This window comes from Rhea pennata, chromosome 3 (assembly GCF_028389875.1).
Source record: "Rhea pennata isolate bPtePen1 chromosome 3, bPtePen1.pri, whole genome shotgun sequence".
Classification (NCBI taxonomy): Eukaryota; Metazoa; Chordata; class Aves; order Rheiformes; family Rheidae; genus Rhea; species Rhea pennata.
The window spans coordinates 105977338-105995642 of NC_084665.1; the positions used below are offsets into that span (position 1 = coordinate 105977338).

The 18305-nt window shown below is 34.3% G+C and overlaps 1 protein-coding gene and 1 long non-coding RNA gene across 2 annotated transcripts in view; one reads left to right on the plus strand and one right to left on the minus strand.

The window, feature by feature from the left end:
• The window catches only part of CSMD1 (CUB and Sushi multiple domains 1), a 1182441-nt gene that overhangs the window by 1091195 nt on the left and 72941 nt on the right, over positions 1 to 18305 (plus strand). Inside the window, exons 51-52 of the mRNA XM_062571121.1 lie at positions 12668 to 12862; positions 17432 to 17605. Of these exons, the coding sequence (XP_062427105.1) occupies positions 12668 to 12862; positions 17432 to 17605 (369 nt within the window). The remainder of the gene's footprint in view (positions 1 to 12667; positions 12863 to 17431; positions 17606 to 18305) is intronic.
• LOC134137951 (uncharacterized) overlaps positions 1 to 18305 on the minus strand; it is a 52049-nt gene that overhangs the window by 4416 nt on the left and 29328 nt on the right. The window lies entirely within an intron of this gene.

Genomic DNA, 18305 nt, shown 5'->3' on the forward strand with positions numbered 1-18305 from the left:
TTTTTTTTTTTTTTTTTTTTTTTTTTTTGGATTTGACTAAAACAGATTATTTTTTCCTGAGGAATTATCCTTTTGAATGAAAAAGATTGGTTTATGTATATTTTGTATCTCTCCATGCAATATAATGTTCAACTCAAGCATCCATGATTTCAGAACATTTCTCTGAAAGAGTGACAAATCATTCTGTAACTACCTACCTGTTTTGGAAATCATAAATACTAACTACAGAAGAGAGGTTGAGTACACTCACCTTGCCTTGCTCTCACCTACTACATTAAAGACAGACAAACAAACAAAAGAGACTTCATGCAAATGAGCAAGTAGCTTTGCTGCCACATTAGTGAGTTTGACTGAGAAGTGTGAAGCTGTGTAATTTATTACACTGAGTTCAGCATTTCCCTAATAAAACAAAAATTTTGAAAGGAGGAGGAGTCCTCCAAAAATACTTTCTTAAAACTTGTTTTTAAAGAGGATAAAATGCAACAATAATTTTGTTTATAAATAGCTAAAAGTAAGAAATCAAGTATTTTCCAATGCTAGGGGAAAACAATTTGAAGATATGATGCTATTATCTTTTCTTCTGGTGATTAATCAACACCAGGCTTCTGCATTCTTTATTTCTAATAATACTGATTTTTTCCCAGAAGCAGTTTTTTGAGATAACTTCTACACATTATCAGCTTATAACTGTTTCATTTTACAGTGTGTGAAATTCTCCAATCTTTAAATAAAATACTCAAAGCCTTTAGATTGTTGAGTCATGCTGAACTTTATAGATTCAAGCCTAAACTTATAAAAATATGCCTTATTTATGAAAACAGAATTCTTTCATTAAAATAATAAAAAAGCCCACACTTAATGTGATACAGTCTTACTAAGTGATTGCTTATCTATACATTGAAATTGTGACTAGAACTGAAGTGGCTATAATTATTTGTCACTCAGTTCAATGTATTATGTGAGTGTGTTTTCTCTTCAACACTACAGTCTAAACAGGAAATTGGAAGAAAAAGAATTTATTCCTGTCTTGTTTAGGTTAGAAGAGAGAAGGGAGCTTTGACATATTAGCTGAGCTGGGCTGGAGGAGGAACTGAAAGCAAACAATCAGGTACCCCACAAACCTCAGAGACAAAGCACATTTATCCCTATCTTGTCTCACAGGATTTATTTTATCCTGGGGTAGGCACAGGCATACTCTTCCTTCCATTCATGACGGGAGAGCCACATCAGATTTTTGTTATTGGCTGTGAATCTTTTATTCAGCATCTTGCTTGGGTTGCATACTTCACTACCAGCTTGAGTTGAATGGTGGTGCTTATATTCACGGAATCACCAAATGGTTGAGTTTGGAAGGAACCTCTAGAAATAATCTAGTCCAAACTCCTTGCTCAAGCAGGGTCACCTAGAGCAGGCTGCCCAGTCCAGACAGTTTTGGGGTTTCTCCAAAGATGGATCAGCCACTCCCTCTAGTTTGGTATCATCAGCAAACTCACTGAAGGTACACTCTGTCCCTGCATCCATGTCACTGATGAACAATATTGGACCCAGTATTGACCTCTGAGGGACATTGCTAGCTACATGCCTCCAACTAGACTCTGCACCACCGATGACAACCTTCTGAGTTCTGCCTTTCAGCAAATTCTCAATCACCTCACTGTCCACTTGTCTAGCCCACACTTCCTGAGCTTGCTTATGTTCATGTTATGGGAGACAGTGTCGAAAGCCTTACTGAAGTCAAGGTAGAGAGCATTCACTCTTCTCATCTGCTCGTCCAATCATCCCATCATAGAAGGCTATCAGATTGGTTAAACATAATTTCCCCGTGGTGAATACATGCTGACTACTCCTGATCACTTTTTCTCCACATGTTTAGAGATGACATCCAGGATGAGCTGTTCCATTATTCTTCTAAGGATGGAGGTGAGGCTTATTGGCCTGTAGTTCCCTGGGTCCTCTTTATTGCCCTTTTTGAAGAGTGGAGTGACATTGGCTTTCTTCCAGTCCTCAAGCACCTCTCCTGATCTTCATGACCTTTCAAAAGTGATTGAGAATAGCCTATCAATAGCATCTGCCTGCTCCCTCAGCACTCATGGGTGCAGCCCATCAGGACCCGTGGATTTGTGGATTTGTGGGTGTAAAATTTGCCTAAATGATCTCTAACCCCATCCTCCTCAACCAAGGGAAAGTCTTCGTTTCTCCAGATTTTCTCTCTTGTCTCCAGGCCCTGGAATTCCTGAAGACTGGCCTGAGCAGAAAAGATTGAAGCAAAGGTGGCATCCAGTAACTCTGCCTCTGTGTATCCTTTATCACCAGGACACCCACTCTATTCAGCAGTGGGCCCACATTTTCCCTAGTTTTCCTTTTGTGACTGGTGTATTTGAAGAAGCCCTTCTTGTTGTCCTTGACATGCCTTGGTAGATTTAATTCCAAATGGGCCTTAGCCTTCCCAGTCTTATCTCTACATACTAAATTATATCCTATATTTGTCCAAGTGGCCTCTTTTTCCACATTCTGTGTACTTTCTTCTTCAGGTTTAGCTCAGTTGGTTAGAGTGTGGTGCTACTAATGCCAAGCTCGCAGGTTCAATCCCTGTACAGGCTATGCTGAGGGTGGGACTAGATGATCTCCAGAGATCCCTTTCAACCTTACCATTCTATGATTCTATGATTCTTCTGTCTGAATTTGGCCAAGAGCTCCTTGCTCACCCATGCAGGTCTCCTGCCCCCTTTGCTGGACTTCTTACTCATAGAGATGCACTACTCCTGAGCTTGGAGGAAGTGATGTCTGAATACTAGCCAGCTCTCTTGGATTCCTTTTCCTTCTAGAGCCCTAACCCATGGGATTTCTCCAAGTAGGTCCCTGAAGAGGCCAGAGTTTACTCTCCTCAAATCCAGGGCTGTGATCACACTTTCTGCCCTGCTTCCTCCTCACAGGATCCTGAACTGGAAAATCTGCCCTGTGAGGAAAGGCTGCAAGAGCTGGGCCTGTTTAGCCTGGAGAAGAGAAGAATGAGAGGGGATCTTATCGATGTCTATAAATACCTGAAGGGAGGGTGTCAAGAGAATGGGGCCAGACTTTTCTCAGTGGTGCCAAGTGACAGGACAAGAGGCAAAGGGCACAAACTGAACCACAGGAAGTTCCGGCTGAACGTGAGGGGGAATTTCTTCACTGTGAGAATGACGGAGCCCTGGCACAGGTTGCCCAGGGACGTTACGGAGTCTCTTTTTCTGCAGATATTCAAAACCCGCCTGGATGCGATCCTGTCCAGTGTGCTCTAGGTGACCCTGCTTGAGTAGGGTGTTGTACTAGGTGATCTCCAGAGGTCCCTTCCAACCTCAACCATTCTGTGATTCTGTGAATTCCACCATCTTATGGTCACTGCAGCCAAAGCTGCTCCCAGTCTTCACGTCTCCAACCAGCCCTTCCTTATTTGTTAGTACAAGGTGCAGCACCTCACCTCTCCTCAATGACTCCTCCATCACCCATGTCTGAAAGACATCATCAGTGCTCTCCAGGAACCTCCTGAATTGCTTTTACCTTGCTGCATTATTCCTCCAGCAGATATCAGGATGGTTAAATTCCTCTATGAGAACCAGGGCCTGTGATTGTGAGGCTACTTCCAACTGTTTGTAGAAGGCCTTATCTACTTCCTCTTCCTGATCAAATGGCCTGTAGTAAACACCCACAACAGTGTCACGCTTGTTACTCCACCTTTTAATCCTTTCCCATAAGCTCTCAACTGGCTCGTCATCCACCCCCAGGCAGAGCTCCATACATTCCTACTGCCCTCTTAAAGGCCCCTCATAAAAGGCAACTCCTCCTCCTTGTCTTCCTGGCTTGTCCTTCCTATTTTGAATATGTCGTGTTGCTCTGGCCCTAGTATACCTGATAAAAATACCAGAATTGGTTCTGAACTAAGCTGATTTCCTCTTTAAGACCGATAGATGGAACTAGACAGCTTATTTGGTAATGTTTGACTCTTTAGGAAAACTGATAATTTAATGGTAGAGCCATAGAAATTATAACTGAAAGTTATAAGTTTAGGAGATCTAATCATCAGTGACAGATATGTCAGATAATCATTTAACCTAACCTGAAAAACCTTCTTGAGCACTCTATTTCAGTAATTCACATTTTTTTATATTAGCAAAGTTTTTCCATATACATGTGGAAAACCTGAGTTTACATTGCTACAGTGTAAAGCCATTATTTCTTGTTGTATCCACAATGGACAAGAAGATTTTATTGCATTCTTCTTTCATTCTTCTTTATGTATTTGAAGGCTGTGATGTCATCTCAGTCCAACTCTTCTATAGAGTTAATCTTGCTATGGTTCATTCTCAATGTTTCTTCCTACTTTTTGAATTGATTATTCTCATTGCTGTCCTCTGGACACTGTCCAGTTGATGCACATCTTTCTTGATGTTTCTTAAGAGCATCTTGATGTCTTTTAAAATCAAACACAGTATTTCCACTGAGAATGTAGGAAAGACTATTCAGAAACATCTATGATCACACAAACATGTTCTGAATTCAGAACGAGCTGTGGAAGGAAGGCAATGCATTGAACTGCCCTATATTCTCCCAGAAAAAATGGTCAAAGTGCCAAGAACATGATTGGAATATTTAATCAGAGGGAATATCAACGGATGCTTTTGAAGGAAGAGGGGAGTGTAACTATCTGGGAATTAAAAATATATTGACTATACTAAAAACATTTTGCAATATATCTACAGGGAAAAAAAATCGACTTCTACTTTAGACTTAACCAGATAATCACTACCCTACCAACTGAGGTAAAATTGTGATTTTTAATAAAAATTGGCACAACTGTAAACATTATAAGGTTTTGTTTAATATTTATAGTATTCTTATAAAGTAGGTATAACATTTTATCTCATCTTTTTCTATTTTTCTAAAATTCAGTCAGTTTGAAAAAAAAAGCCCATTATTTAGTAAAGCCAGAAGTGCTTCAGTAAAAAAGACTAGATATTTAAATGAAAATGTAAAAGTTAGCATTTTCAAAATGGATTGCTATTCAGTTGTGCATGCTTTACCAAAGATTACCTACCTAGTAAGTAGGTAATGTGAGGAAGAGCTTGAAAGAATACGCAAAATATCCTATTTTTGTTGTATGGCTGCTGTAAGGATAAATGCATTTAGTCTCCAAAGATGGAAACATCTCAGACTTGATGAGGAGGAAACACAACGCAGAAAAGTAAATGGTAAATAAATGAGTTGATTTTATCCCTAGGTTTATTAAAATGAAGGTTTAAATAAAGGCAGTTTGTTTTGCAAAGTATCTCTGATAATATAATGCCTGAGGCAGACATTTGAAGCTCCTTTCTTTTCATTAAAAGTATTTTTACCAACTTTGGATCATGGGAAATATGATTCATGCTGGTCACACGGCAAGACACAGAAGAATCATGTACATTAAGCTATTGGATTTAATTACATGAAATAGCAATCAACAGATACCAATTAAGAAAACTGGACTGAATGATAAGTAACTTGCTTCACTGATTTTGCATTCCACATCACTAGCACAAGTTCAAGGGAGCTATAGGTATCTATAGTGCCATTTGAATGCCTTTCTAAGGCTATTCTTAAATCCAGGCCAATGTTCTGATTAGAGAGCAACCCTATAATAGTAAGTTCAGACATGAAGAGAGGACACTGTGTGAAGCCTGCAAGAACTTTTGGCTGAAAGCACATTACTATTAGAAAAGAAGGGAGTGTGATAGGAAGTTCAAAAAAAAAAAAAAAAAAAGTTCCATCCAAAAGGTGCAGATATACCTGGGAAATGTGGATAAATCACAGAACTATAACCGGATGTAGGTACCTATAGGATTTGTTTTCCTTACTGGGTGCTATATGAAGTGACTGTAGTACCTTTTACATCAATGACTATCATTTGTATAGTACTCAAGTACAAAGGAAAAGCTCTGTGGGCCTGATTGCAAATTTAAGGTCTTAAGTTGTAATATAGTCAGCTGAGAAACACTGCTTTACCTTGTCAGGCATGAGCACCTTTATACACCCATAAACTACTCTTGTAAAAAGTTGTTAGTTTCCATCTTTCTAAATTTTTTTTTTTTTTTTAAAAAAAGATCTTTTGGAAAATTCTTGTTTTGTCTATTCCGTTTCATCAGCAATGATTTGAATTGTGTCTGCCACTGTGGAAATACTGATTCTTGCAGTAACAAGTTCAAAGGGAAAAATCTTAAATGAAATTTCCTTCCATTCCTTTGAATGACATAATCTCTTCCTATTATTATACTAAAATTACACCATCATAGCATAATTATTACATTTTTTGTGACAAATTAGTGAAAGTTATACCTACATATTTTTTCTGTGCCTCACTTTCTTCAGAATATATATCATCAATTGCAGAGAAGTTAAGTCTTGCAAATCAGAAAGACTAAAAGCTGAAAAGACAAAAGGACTTACATCTAAGTGCTAAATTTAGATATATCTCTCCTGAAGATCAATCCAGCGTCTCACTTGGATGTGTAGAAGGTCCATAACTATTTTCTAGAGAAACAAGGTCATCTAAACTACCCTGCCCATTTAGACACTACTGACCAGTCCAAACAACAGACAGTGCTTAAGAAAGATGTTGGTAGGAACCACTCCATTCACCTCAGACATTTCTTTCATTTTTAAATGTTTTTAATCCCAAATTTAAAATATTTTTCACTACATACTTGTTTATTTCTGCTGCATCTCTGAAGTTTTCTGATTTAGAAATCTACATGTTCATGTGGAAGCGTTTTTCCTTTTGCATCATATTGATAGAAGTGACTTTTTTTTTTCCTAAAGACAACAGATAAGAATATCTATCATTTTGGAAGTCACTATCTATATATGTTTCTTAGGGTTTTTATTATTATTATTATTTTATGAACTCGTGACACTGACTTTCCTCATGAAAAAGAAATACTAACTTAAAGCCAGGGTTCTCTCTCCGCAGCAAACAAATTTCTTATTAGGAAAGTCCATTCATAACTTGAAAATATTATTTACTTTTCCCTGTGATTAATGTAGAGAAATAGCTGTTATAAAGCTTCTCTATCAAAAGATACAGAAAGGAGGAGTTGTGCTTCATTGTGTCAGTAGAAGAAAATATATAATGTAGTAATAGCAAGCTACTGAAAAACTGGTATGACATCTGAATCAGAAAGGTTATACTAAGCCTGTTCTGAACCAGGAGGGAGTTTGTTTCTTTGCTTAGTATATATATTACAGTGCTATTAGAGGATTCGTTGTTTACTGGTTCCAAAATTCATGTTCCATGAGAAGAAACGTCAGTAATATATTTGCAAAATATGAGTTTCCTCTGAGAAACTGTACATTCCAGTGCTGTAAACTTTTGACAGTCTGGGATGTGATACATGAATGAGAATTTAAGGGTATATGATATTTTTAGAAGAACTAGGGTGAATGAAACACACAATTCTTCCAGAATTCAAGCATCACTTTTTTCATAAAAGGGCAAAATAAAAAAGAATTTTGCTGGGACAGCATGAAGCATATTTTTAAAAAAGACATTTCTAATGCTAGAAAATATCTAATATAAATTCTTAAAAAAATTATAATTATGATTAATGCCTATTTTTAAAGTTTTGCCAGCCACTTAGTAAAAAGTGATATGAACACCTGACCAGCTGAAATTAAGGGAAGTATAACCTTTTTTGTTCTATAGGAAATCTGGAGAAATGAAACTCCTTTAAGAATGCACAAAAAAGAGCATTAATGTCAGCAGGATCTGGTAAATGCAAAGCAGAACATTCTGTTCTGTGCATCATCTCCTGCACTCTGTGCTTTCTTACCATACCAAGGGAACTCATTTAAAATACTGTCTCAGAGGATTAAAAAATAGTGACAGCAAATTTCATGCTTTATATCTGTGTTTCTCTTTGCAAGATCAGAAGGACTGAATGCATACACTTACTGCAAGATCATGATGCCACCTACTTTTTCTGATTATGCCAATATTTCCTACAAGCTAAATACCATAATTTGCATTAAAATATGAATATATGCAATGCTAGATTATATTTATATATGCACTTATAAGATGTACTCAGGTAGGTTATAGTGTTGGTGCTAACATCTATACCAGCATACACTTGTTACTAAAGATACTGCTAAAACAGAGTAACTTCTTAGCTACTCTTAATTGATTTCCTTTCCATGGGAGTGAGCAGATACATAACCTAGGAAATTGAGTCTGTAGTGAATTATTTTTTCTAAAATTTTAATTACTTGAGATATCCCCTGCAAATGGATAGCTTTGTTGCCCTTTCCAGTTAGTCCCTAATATACTGGTTCAAACGATTAAATCAGGTGCCTTGTTTTATGCTACTTTCTCTAATACTAAGCATTTTAAAGAGCACCTTGCATCTAAACGTTGCCTTTGCATAATCTGCAAATTGTAGATCTCACTGTAGATATTTTTGAAAGCAGCAGTGTGACTGAGCTATAACAGCAATGTTTTGACCATTTCTTTCTGATACGATTTCCTAGAAATTAATTAGAAAATAATTAGAAATTTTAGAAGTTTTTTTATAATTTTAATTATCTTTGTACATATCTATTTATACTACTTTGAAACATGGTTCTGAATAGTAGTTCTGAAGTAAAGCATCAATTGTATTATAAATGCAAAAAGAAATTTGTGAACATAAATAGGGAGTGTGTCATCACTCATTGTTCATAGATATATAATTGGTGGCATTTTCTATTAGCTAGGACATATGAAAGACCATATGCAACACTTCCACTAACATTTCCTAACATCAGTATTTTTTTTTTTTCCTTTTTGTTAAGGGTGGTTCTGTTACACAGAATACTTACTAAGAGATAGTGTTTGTTCAGTTAGCTGTAGTAAAATAGTTAATTATTTCAAGCATTTTAGATGGAGTTTGGATATGTTAGACTGGTAACAAATCGACTTGACATAGCTGGCTGGATTGGCAGATTGACACTGAATACTGTTTGAACTTTTTGTTTATCTGCTCTGGAGTTTGGAAACTTTTCTAGTTTAAATGTGGTGAACATCAAAAAGCACTTGATTATTTTATGCCGGATTCTCTTCTTTTCTACTAGAACACTGAAGTTATCAACTTGCTCAAATGATCCTTTGTTCTTAGGCTCTGCAGTAGATGGGATTATTTAGTTTTCTAGAGTCTTCCTATTTTACTAATTCTTGTAAGATGAGACTGCACTACTTTCTCTCTTTTGGCTTTCATAATATACTACCTTAACATTAATTTTATTTTATTAATCTAATACTGTAGTTAGTCCATGTGATATATTTGAATGATATAGTTCTAATTAATTACATTATAAATTGAAATTACAATAAGATGAAAATGGCCTTTCAATTTCTTCATGATCTTTTAATACCAGCTGAAAAATGACAAGCAAGTATCTGATGCCATTGCATTTACAAAATATTAGCCAGTTCCTAGAATTGAGATGATTTTTCATCATACACATTGCATTTGTCATTTTTTTTGTCTTGAAACAATAACTGTAGTAAGAGACACGTAAATGACATTTGATGTCACATTTAAGATGCTGCTGGGATAGCATGAGATGCATTTTTTTTTTTTTTATTTACCTAATAGCAAAGACAAGCAAAGGCTTGCAGACATAAAGGCAACTCAGTATAAAGGAAGAGTCAGCTTTCGGTTATAGTATGCTATTGAACATATCAATAGCTGATTGTGTTTATAGACCAGAACAAGTAAAAAGAGTAAGAAAAGTACAAGGGATTGATCATTATGAAGAGTTACTCATAAATCTGCTCACATTAATATGCATTTTTTATTAAGTTTTAATAGCTGTAGTTAAAAAGTTTTTGTTTTACTTTATTGATGTTGTTCAGTACCACTGTTCCTGTAGTAATAAGTCTTGAGTAGCAAATGTATTTTTGTGATGATAAAACAACTTAATTTTTCAACTTTTCTATGGTACTTATATCTCAGGATGAATGCCCTGCTTTTGAGCCTATTCAGAACTGTCAGTATATGGAGATTGTCACTTCATTAAAATGAGTCTTAATATAATTTCAAATGTTAATCATGTTTACTGACCTATACTTTATGACAAGCAATATTATTCCAAGATTTCTGAATAAAATAAACCTACAAAAAAGAGAGTACATCTTTGCATCTGGAAAAAGTTGGGATCATCTTTTTCATTTTCATCTATGTAAATAACAAGCAACACTAATGTCCAGCCCATAATTTACAGGAGAGACACTCTTAGGGCCAAATTTATGCACTCAATCATAAACTATGTGCACTAAATCAAGTAAGCATTAATAGTCTATTTTTTTCTCCTGAAAGAAGGAGAAAATAATAAATCAAAATCATTACTTGTAAAATTAAAAACTTAAATTTTTTTAAACAGCATTTTTAGTTGATTACACAGTCAGGAAGATTATACAGTCAGGAATTAAAGGAAGTATATTCTGTACTCAGACAATAACATCTTCAAGTAGAAATTCTACAAATGTGTATTGAAATATGTTCTTGTATGTAAAGTGTGCTTGCAACAAGGTTCGAAGTGTATGTATAGATAAAGAGCAAAATAAATTACATACTAACATTAGTATTGGATTAAGAGGAAAGATTATGTGGCTCATTTGCATACACTGAAATAACTGAGCTTCTTATCTCTTTGTGTTTTAAGATATCCCCTATGACTGAGAATACAGTCTTTAGTAGTGACTATTAGGCTAAGTAAGAAGTTCCTTTCATCTTTGAAAGAATGATATTTCTCATTAAATCTATTACTTCAAAGGTAAAGTGTTAAAAAAGTTTCATTTATCAAGGTATTGAATACCTATTTAGAATAATCTTGTCTTCTGATAGACCTATATGATTTCTGTCTGAAGTATTAAGTGCCTTTATGATAAGCCTTTATGATCTTGATAGTGTTTAATAATAAATAAGGAAGAACTGTTTCTTAGTTAATAATTTTTATTCTTTGTCTAAGAAACACAGATTAGTAGATAGGAAGTTGTCTTTTAACTTGGCAAGTGGCTTCTAAATAGTCAGAATGTTATTATATGACATTATTTTTATGTCATATGTAAGATATTCATATAAGATATAGGTAGATCAATATTTTTATCATTTACCAAAGTTATTCTGAAAAGTAGTGAAAATTCAAATTTTACAGGAGTGTTTCTTCTATTAGTTTCCATACATTTCAGTAATACCCAGGACTAATCTCTTTCATTATATGTTCGTACCCTTGATAAAATCACTTTGCACTTCTCAGACAACGAAAAGTAAGTCTAGAGTGTACATAACTAATTTTTGTCAGCTTCATGGGTCCTTCCACTAGGATAATGATGTAAATTTATTGTAGCATAAATGATAATCAGATTCTCATTCTTATTTTTTCACAAAATTTGGGTTTTTTACACATTTCTTCCTATTCCTTCTGTTTTATATTTAACAGCATAACTTGAGCATAGTGTAGAGAAGATCAGACCTAATGATTCCTAATGTACTAGAGCTTTAGAAAAATTATTACTTTTCAAAGCAATATATAATAAAAACAAAAAAAGAGAGGGTGAATTTTTCTTTGCTGCTTCTTTTTTCTTTTTTTCCCCCGAAAGTGTTGCTTTTCTCAAGTATTGCTGGGATAATGATCCTTGCTAATGCATTCTTTGGGATATGGACAGTTACTAATTCATTCAGAATTTTTCTGTAGCAGGGAAATTCTGAGTAATATATGAATCCAAATATGGCTATTTTTAATTAAAATAATCATAAATATTTTCATAAAACTAGTCTATTTATAGAGACATAGACATATTAAGATAGAATTCAATCCAATATGGTAAATAGTTTGTAGGCTTTATCCTGAATTGTAGAGCATCAGTTTAAAGCTGAAAAATATATATAAAAATGCTATATATGGTTGGTAGTTATTTCAGAAAAAAAATCAATTACAGTTATAGTAAGTCTTATGAAAAACCTAAATTAAATTTCTTAGTGACCTGCACTAACTACATTCCATTAAAAAATCGGGAATACTAAATGCCTCAGAACTGCAATCTCTCTAAAATTTCTCTGAATGTTATCTTTATTTTTAATAGCCAGTATACTAAGTTGAATTGCAAAATTTTCCTGAATATCCACAGTATACTATTTTATAGTAATTAATATGTGATATGTGTTAACAAATTGTATGACAAGAACGTGCTAGAGCTTTTGTTAAATGAATATCATGGACAGAGAAACAGCATTGTGTGAAAATTCTTGTACATTAAATTATCAGAGGGCAGTAGAGCTGGAGATGTTGAGCTTTCACATAAAATACACAGCATTATTTTTTGTTCCTCGGATATCCACTCTAGTTTGAGATGTGTTCTGGCTCTGAAATTTTTAAATGAATCACATTGAAGGGAGTGTTGTTGCATTGCAGCTCTCTAAATTAAAATGTACTGCAAACCTCTCCTCAATTCTTAATATTAATTGTATGTTGTTCATTATTTTTGCTGGAAATCATGTTTCAAAAATGCTTGTAGTGTGCTCAATTTACATTGCATGACTTCTGCCAATAAGGCAAGACATATTTTCTGTGAAAAAATGTAAGGGTAGAATGCTAAGATTTACATGTCCTTTCTTCACAGCTGTAACTTGTCCCAGCATAGAGACTCTGCTCACAGAACATGTTGTCTGGAGATTGATATCTGGGTCACTGAATGAGTACGGAGCTCAAGTCATGCTCAGCTGCAGTCCTGGATATTATTTATTGGGTCGAAGACTCATACAGTGCAGGACTAATGGAACATGGAGTGCAGGCAATGAAAGGCCAAGTTGTAAGGGTAAGGAACATACTTGTTTTCAGAATATAAAATGCTTTTTAATGCATACACTTTTCTATAAATAAGGCTTTTTTTTTAAAAAAAAGAAAAAGTTCTTTTAATATCAATCTTCTATAAATAAGCAGATATAATATTTTCATTGATTATCACTTAATGAAATTAGTTGATTAGAACTCTGAATCTGTATGTGTAAAGTACAATACATTTCATACAACAGTCAGAGATTTAGAATCATAGGATCAATCTGGATGATGATCTAGGATTGTGGATTTATTCAACTAAGTATTGTGTAAGTATTTGGAGAATACTAGGAGATGATGTAACTATTTTAGAAGACCTTAGAATTAGGTTAGATTAGAAGATAATATTTCTTTGACCTTTTGGGTGAAACATAAAACATGTACAGTTGGAGAAACATACATGTGAGTTCATGAGCGTGTTTTTATGCTTTCTTCATACAAAGGTATCATAAGGAATATTAGTCTGAATTCAGATGCTCAGTACTTTAGAGAACCTTGACATTCCCTTTGAATGGTCACTATACAGTGACCATTCGTATGGTCACTAGAGTCAGTATAGTTGTCATGGGTTACAGTGTCAGAGTCTCAATAAATCCCCTCCAAAATCCATTCCTTCTTTCTCCTTTCTCCAAGATGTTCTTCACTTCAGCAGGGGAAGATATTTGGCACATCAGCTAGCCCTGCCAACCTTAAAGCAGATACTTGTGCTGCACTATGGTAGCACTTATCTCTCTTTCAATGCCAGGGTGACACAGAAAGTCTAGCATCTAAAAAAAGTGGACAACTGACAGGCCGAACATACTGAGCAGAACTGGAAATAAAATTTAGACACACAGTTTTTCAGCATGACATGTCATTCCAATTATGTATTTCACTCAAATTATGTATTTCATCCTGAAAAAGCTACTTTATTTATTTTTTTTTTAGAAAGGGATTTTTTATTCAGTGAAGTTGCCTTAATGAGAAGTTTTCTTTAATTTTACTTTTCCGTTTGTAATAATGTAAGATTTTTTAGAATGGCTATTCTGAGACAAACTATAAGGGACTTTTAATGGGGTCCGAATCAATAAGGGATATTTTATGGCAGCTTTTACGAAAGAATTCTGGGGATCAGGCAAACAGTTCAGTTCTGGGATTTTTAAAGCAGAAGGAATGGAATCATTCTGCTTTGTCAAACCCTATTAAGTCTGCAGGCATTAATGATATGTTAAGATAAATGATATCAGAATTATTTTATATGGTTCTATGTCTATGATAACACAATGGCCTTAAACATCAGATAGCTTTTTATTGCAAAGAAATGACAGCACAACACTTAAGTACAGTGTACATCCTGTGATACCAAAAAGATGCAATTCGGTTGCCTAACCATAAACTCTTAATGTCGTCTGAGGCACATTGCATTGTCTAAGATGGTAGGTACTACAGAGGACTTACAAGAGACTCTCAGCTTTCCTCAGCAGCTGGAAACTACACAGAATACCCTAGAATGATCTAAAGTGGTACTGAATCAGTCCCAAGGATGGGATTCAGGAGTAAGATGTCTAAATTTAAGTGTTTGCATACAGACGTGTGTAGCCATGTGTGTATTTGTTGAGTAAAAATAGTGCTCTGGCATTAACTGAAATGCTCCAGGATACATGAACCCCAACATGAGGTAGATGTGACACATCTGTCTATTGTATATGGGAGATCTTAAACAGCAGCCAGGAGGGCTATACTATGGCATCTCAAATGGTGCTAAATGGCTATATTTAGGAAAAAGAATTGGAATGTAAGATGATCACTGAGGATTAGGTGGTCACATTTTAGGAATCAAATAACGATATGTGTGCATTAATCCAGGGAGACAGGAATTGTTTTGAATAAGCCTAATTACAAATATGATATAAAAAAGAAATGGAAGAAAAGGAAAGGGAAAGAGGAAATATAACTATATAAATTATTTTTTTAAATGCCATACCTTCGTCTGTGAGATCAAGAAATAATTCACAAATGTATGAATTTTGGATATGTTGCAGCCTATTTTAGTTTTATGAAACATTTTGCATTGTAGCAAATTATCTAATGAATTAAAGGCATTACTTCAGACCTACATTTTAAAAGATGGTTATGGAAACATCCATTTATGTCCTGAACAATGTTATAGAAAATATTGCCATTAAAATTGGCCTTTCCTATAATTTCGTCAAACCTCCTCTCTTTGCTTGAGTTCCCAGTAAAAATCAAGTTTCTCACCAGTATTGGGAAGTATGTTCCTTCAAATATAAGGCATAGAATTTGCAGAGGGAATACTTGAGAATGATATTAGGATGGAAAAAGAAAAACAAAGGAAAGAACACATAGAAGGATTTAACCTGTTTAATTAAAAATAAAATAACAATGTCTATTTTCTATAAAAGAAAATGAAATTATTTAAGATGCTTTGAGGACAAGGCTGAGAAAGCTACCTGGAACAGCAAGCAGTGCATGAAGACAGTGTAATCTGGTTTTACCTAAATAATAATGGGTTGTGGGATTTTTATTTTTATTTATTTATTCTGTCAGTTTTGATTGAGGAAAATTTCATTTTTGAAAATATGCAATTGCAAAAATAGGGTAACTCTTGTATAGCTCTTACTATATCCATTTTTATTTTAAATTTAAAACCAGGGGATTTGGGGTCTGTTAAGTCAATTCATGTGCCCTTTTTTTGGTGCACACATACGAGAAAACCTCTAAAGCCTAGTTTTGTAGTTGCTGCCTAATTGCAGCTACTACTCAGCTGTTAAAGTCTTTTTAAAAGCTAATTCTTCACCAGCCTTTACAATTATAGAAATCTTATGTAAATAAGTAGAAAATGAGGTGACCCATATGTGATGATGTTAACAAAAAGCAAAGGGTTAGTTAGATACAGAAATCAAAGGAGCTGCTGATTAAAGATTAATTTATTTATAAGACAGATATTTTATTTTGTTCTCTGATGGAGGACTGATTAGGATTTAATTATTGCAAACTCCATCCTCATGTTTAGTTATACTCTTATTAGATATAGATCATTTAGATCCAATAATACACTGAAGAGAAGTCTAATATTTACTTTATGTCTATTGCTCCCATACTTAGATTGTGTATATATAGATTCTACCTATTAAAACTTAAATTTCTGAAGCAACAGGAATGATAACTGAAACAATGATGGTAAAGCATTAAATTGTATATGTCAATATTGTGAATAGTTTCTATGTGTATGATATCTCTAAAGGATGTGCAAAGCATCACATTAGGGGAGTTCTGGATTAAGAGATACCTTACTAGTACATTTGTTTCATTTGTTTAAGATTATGCTGCATTAACATTTCCTAGCAATTACGAAAATATAGCATTTCTGACATGTTTAGAACAAACCATTCTGTTGCACCTTAGGGAAAAAAATGACACTGTTTTATTATATGTATAAGCATAATTAATATTCTGCATATTAGCATTAGAAGTTACAGCATTAGGCTTCTCCACATTAGCCACACTTAGCCACATTAATATGACTTGAATTTAATCAAAAGGATTCTTACCTACCTCTGGAAACTTTAAGTGCATAACAGACTTTGATCACATATATTTTAATTGTGGCTAAGCTGACTGCAGTCATATGCGATCTATTTTATCCAAATTCTACCTTGGAAATTCCTTGTTATTTTCTATAGTGAACCTTTAAAATATAGAAGAAAGAGACCTTGAGGTTTCAGTTAGTAAATTTAACTGTGATTAACATGCTTTTGAAGTAAAGATGAACCCATGATATACGCTAGCAGGTTATAAAATACAGTTGAAACTCTGGGAGGCATTTGTCTGCATCTTCAATTACAAGATTGTTAATTTATTTTTTCTAGAAACAAAAGATGTGACAGAACAGTTTTAACTAAATTAGAGTTTGATACATTCCTAAAAGAGAGGTTTTCATGTGGTGTCTGTAATAGCTGTGGGTTGCAGCTAACGATACAGAAGGTTTCTGTGATAATGAGTCTAGAGTTGACAAAATTTATTTTTTTAGAAGGTAGCCTATGATATAGACTATAGATTATGAATATCAGTGAGAAATAAGAAGAAAGACAATTTAAAATAGTTCAGAGTACCATGTGTAAAGATAATACCTATAAGAAGGCATAACACTTCAGCAGGCCTGGGAAGGTCCTCATATCTGGAAAGATATGAGAAGCAGCCTGGAAAAAGGAAACATGCCATATAGCCACAACCTTCCTGGGCATTCATGTAGTTCTTGTGCTTCAGCTCTGGAAATCCAGATTACGTCTAAACTACTGTCAAAGTGTGAAAATATCTTTCGGAATGTTCAGAGCTAGGACATATGCTGCTGAAGCGAGCATAATTTTAAGCCCTTTCTGTGGAATACAACTCCTTATATAGCAATGGGCCAAACTCTTTCGCATTTATTTTGTATTACACTTACTTTTTTAAAAAAAGCGAGATGGTATATCTAAGAAATTATGCAAAGTGATTTCATATTTCAGTTGTAGTGATGTTTGGTTTTGTTTGTTTGTTTATTTTTTCCTAGTTATCTCCTGTGGTGGTCTTCCATCTCCACCAAATGGGAATAAGATTGGAACCTTAACAGTGTTTGGAGCTACTGCAATATTCACCTGTAACACAGGATACACATTAGTTGGTTCTCATGTAAGAGAGTGCTTGGCAAATGGACTCTGGAGTGGTACTGAAACCCAATGCCTAGGTAAATGCACATATATATGTATACATATATATATATATATATATATATACACACATACATTTTTTTAAATCAAACACAAAAATAAGTACTGGAAATTGGCTTATTTCAAGCAACAATGCTCTTAAAATGATGAAAAATAAGGATATTCTGAATAAAGAAAATACTGTATGCTAGAAACGATTTTATACTATTCTACTGACATAAATTTTTTTTTAGAAATTCAGGAATTCTAGCAACTGAGTGTACTCAGTTGCTCTCAGGCAAGGAGGAAGCTCTTCATTTTTCTTCAGGTTCAACATTGCTTAGAAAGCTGCCACCTTCTTTGCTATCTAGACACATCCTTTTCAGCAGAACATGTACTACTATGTATCTGTCTGGTACATTGTAAACAAAATGGTTTGACCACCTACCATACATAAAAGTTAAATCATTTTATAGAGAAAGTAATTGAATTTTAAAAATTTCTAGGATGACTGTCAGTCTTTCAGGTAGATTCAAATACTTGGTATTACTGGCTTTAAACAAAAATGGATACTTGTAGAGAAAGTTTAAGATTTGTTTCTGGTGTACACTGATTGAGAGACTACTATTTGTGCACAGATATTATATGCAGTGCTTTCCAAAAAATGTAATGCACATGCATGCTTTTTATTTTTGATGCACTCATAGAACACCACAATGTTTCATCTTTCTGTATGTC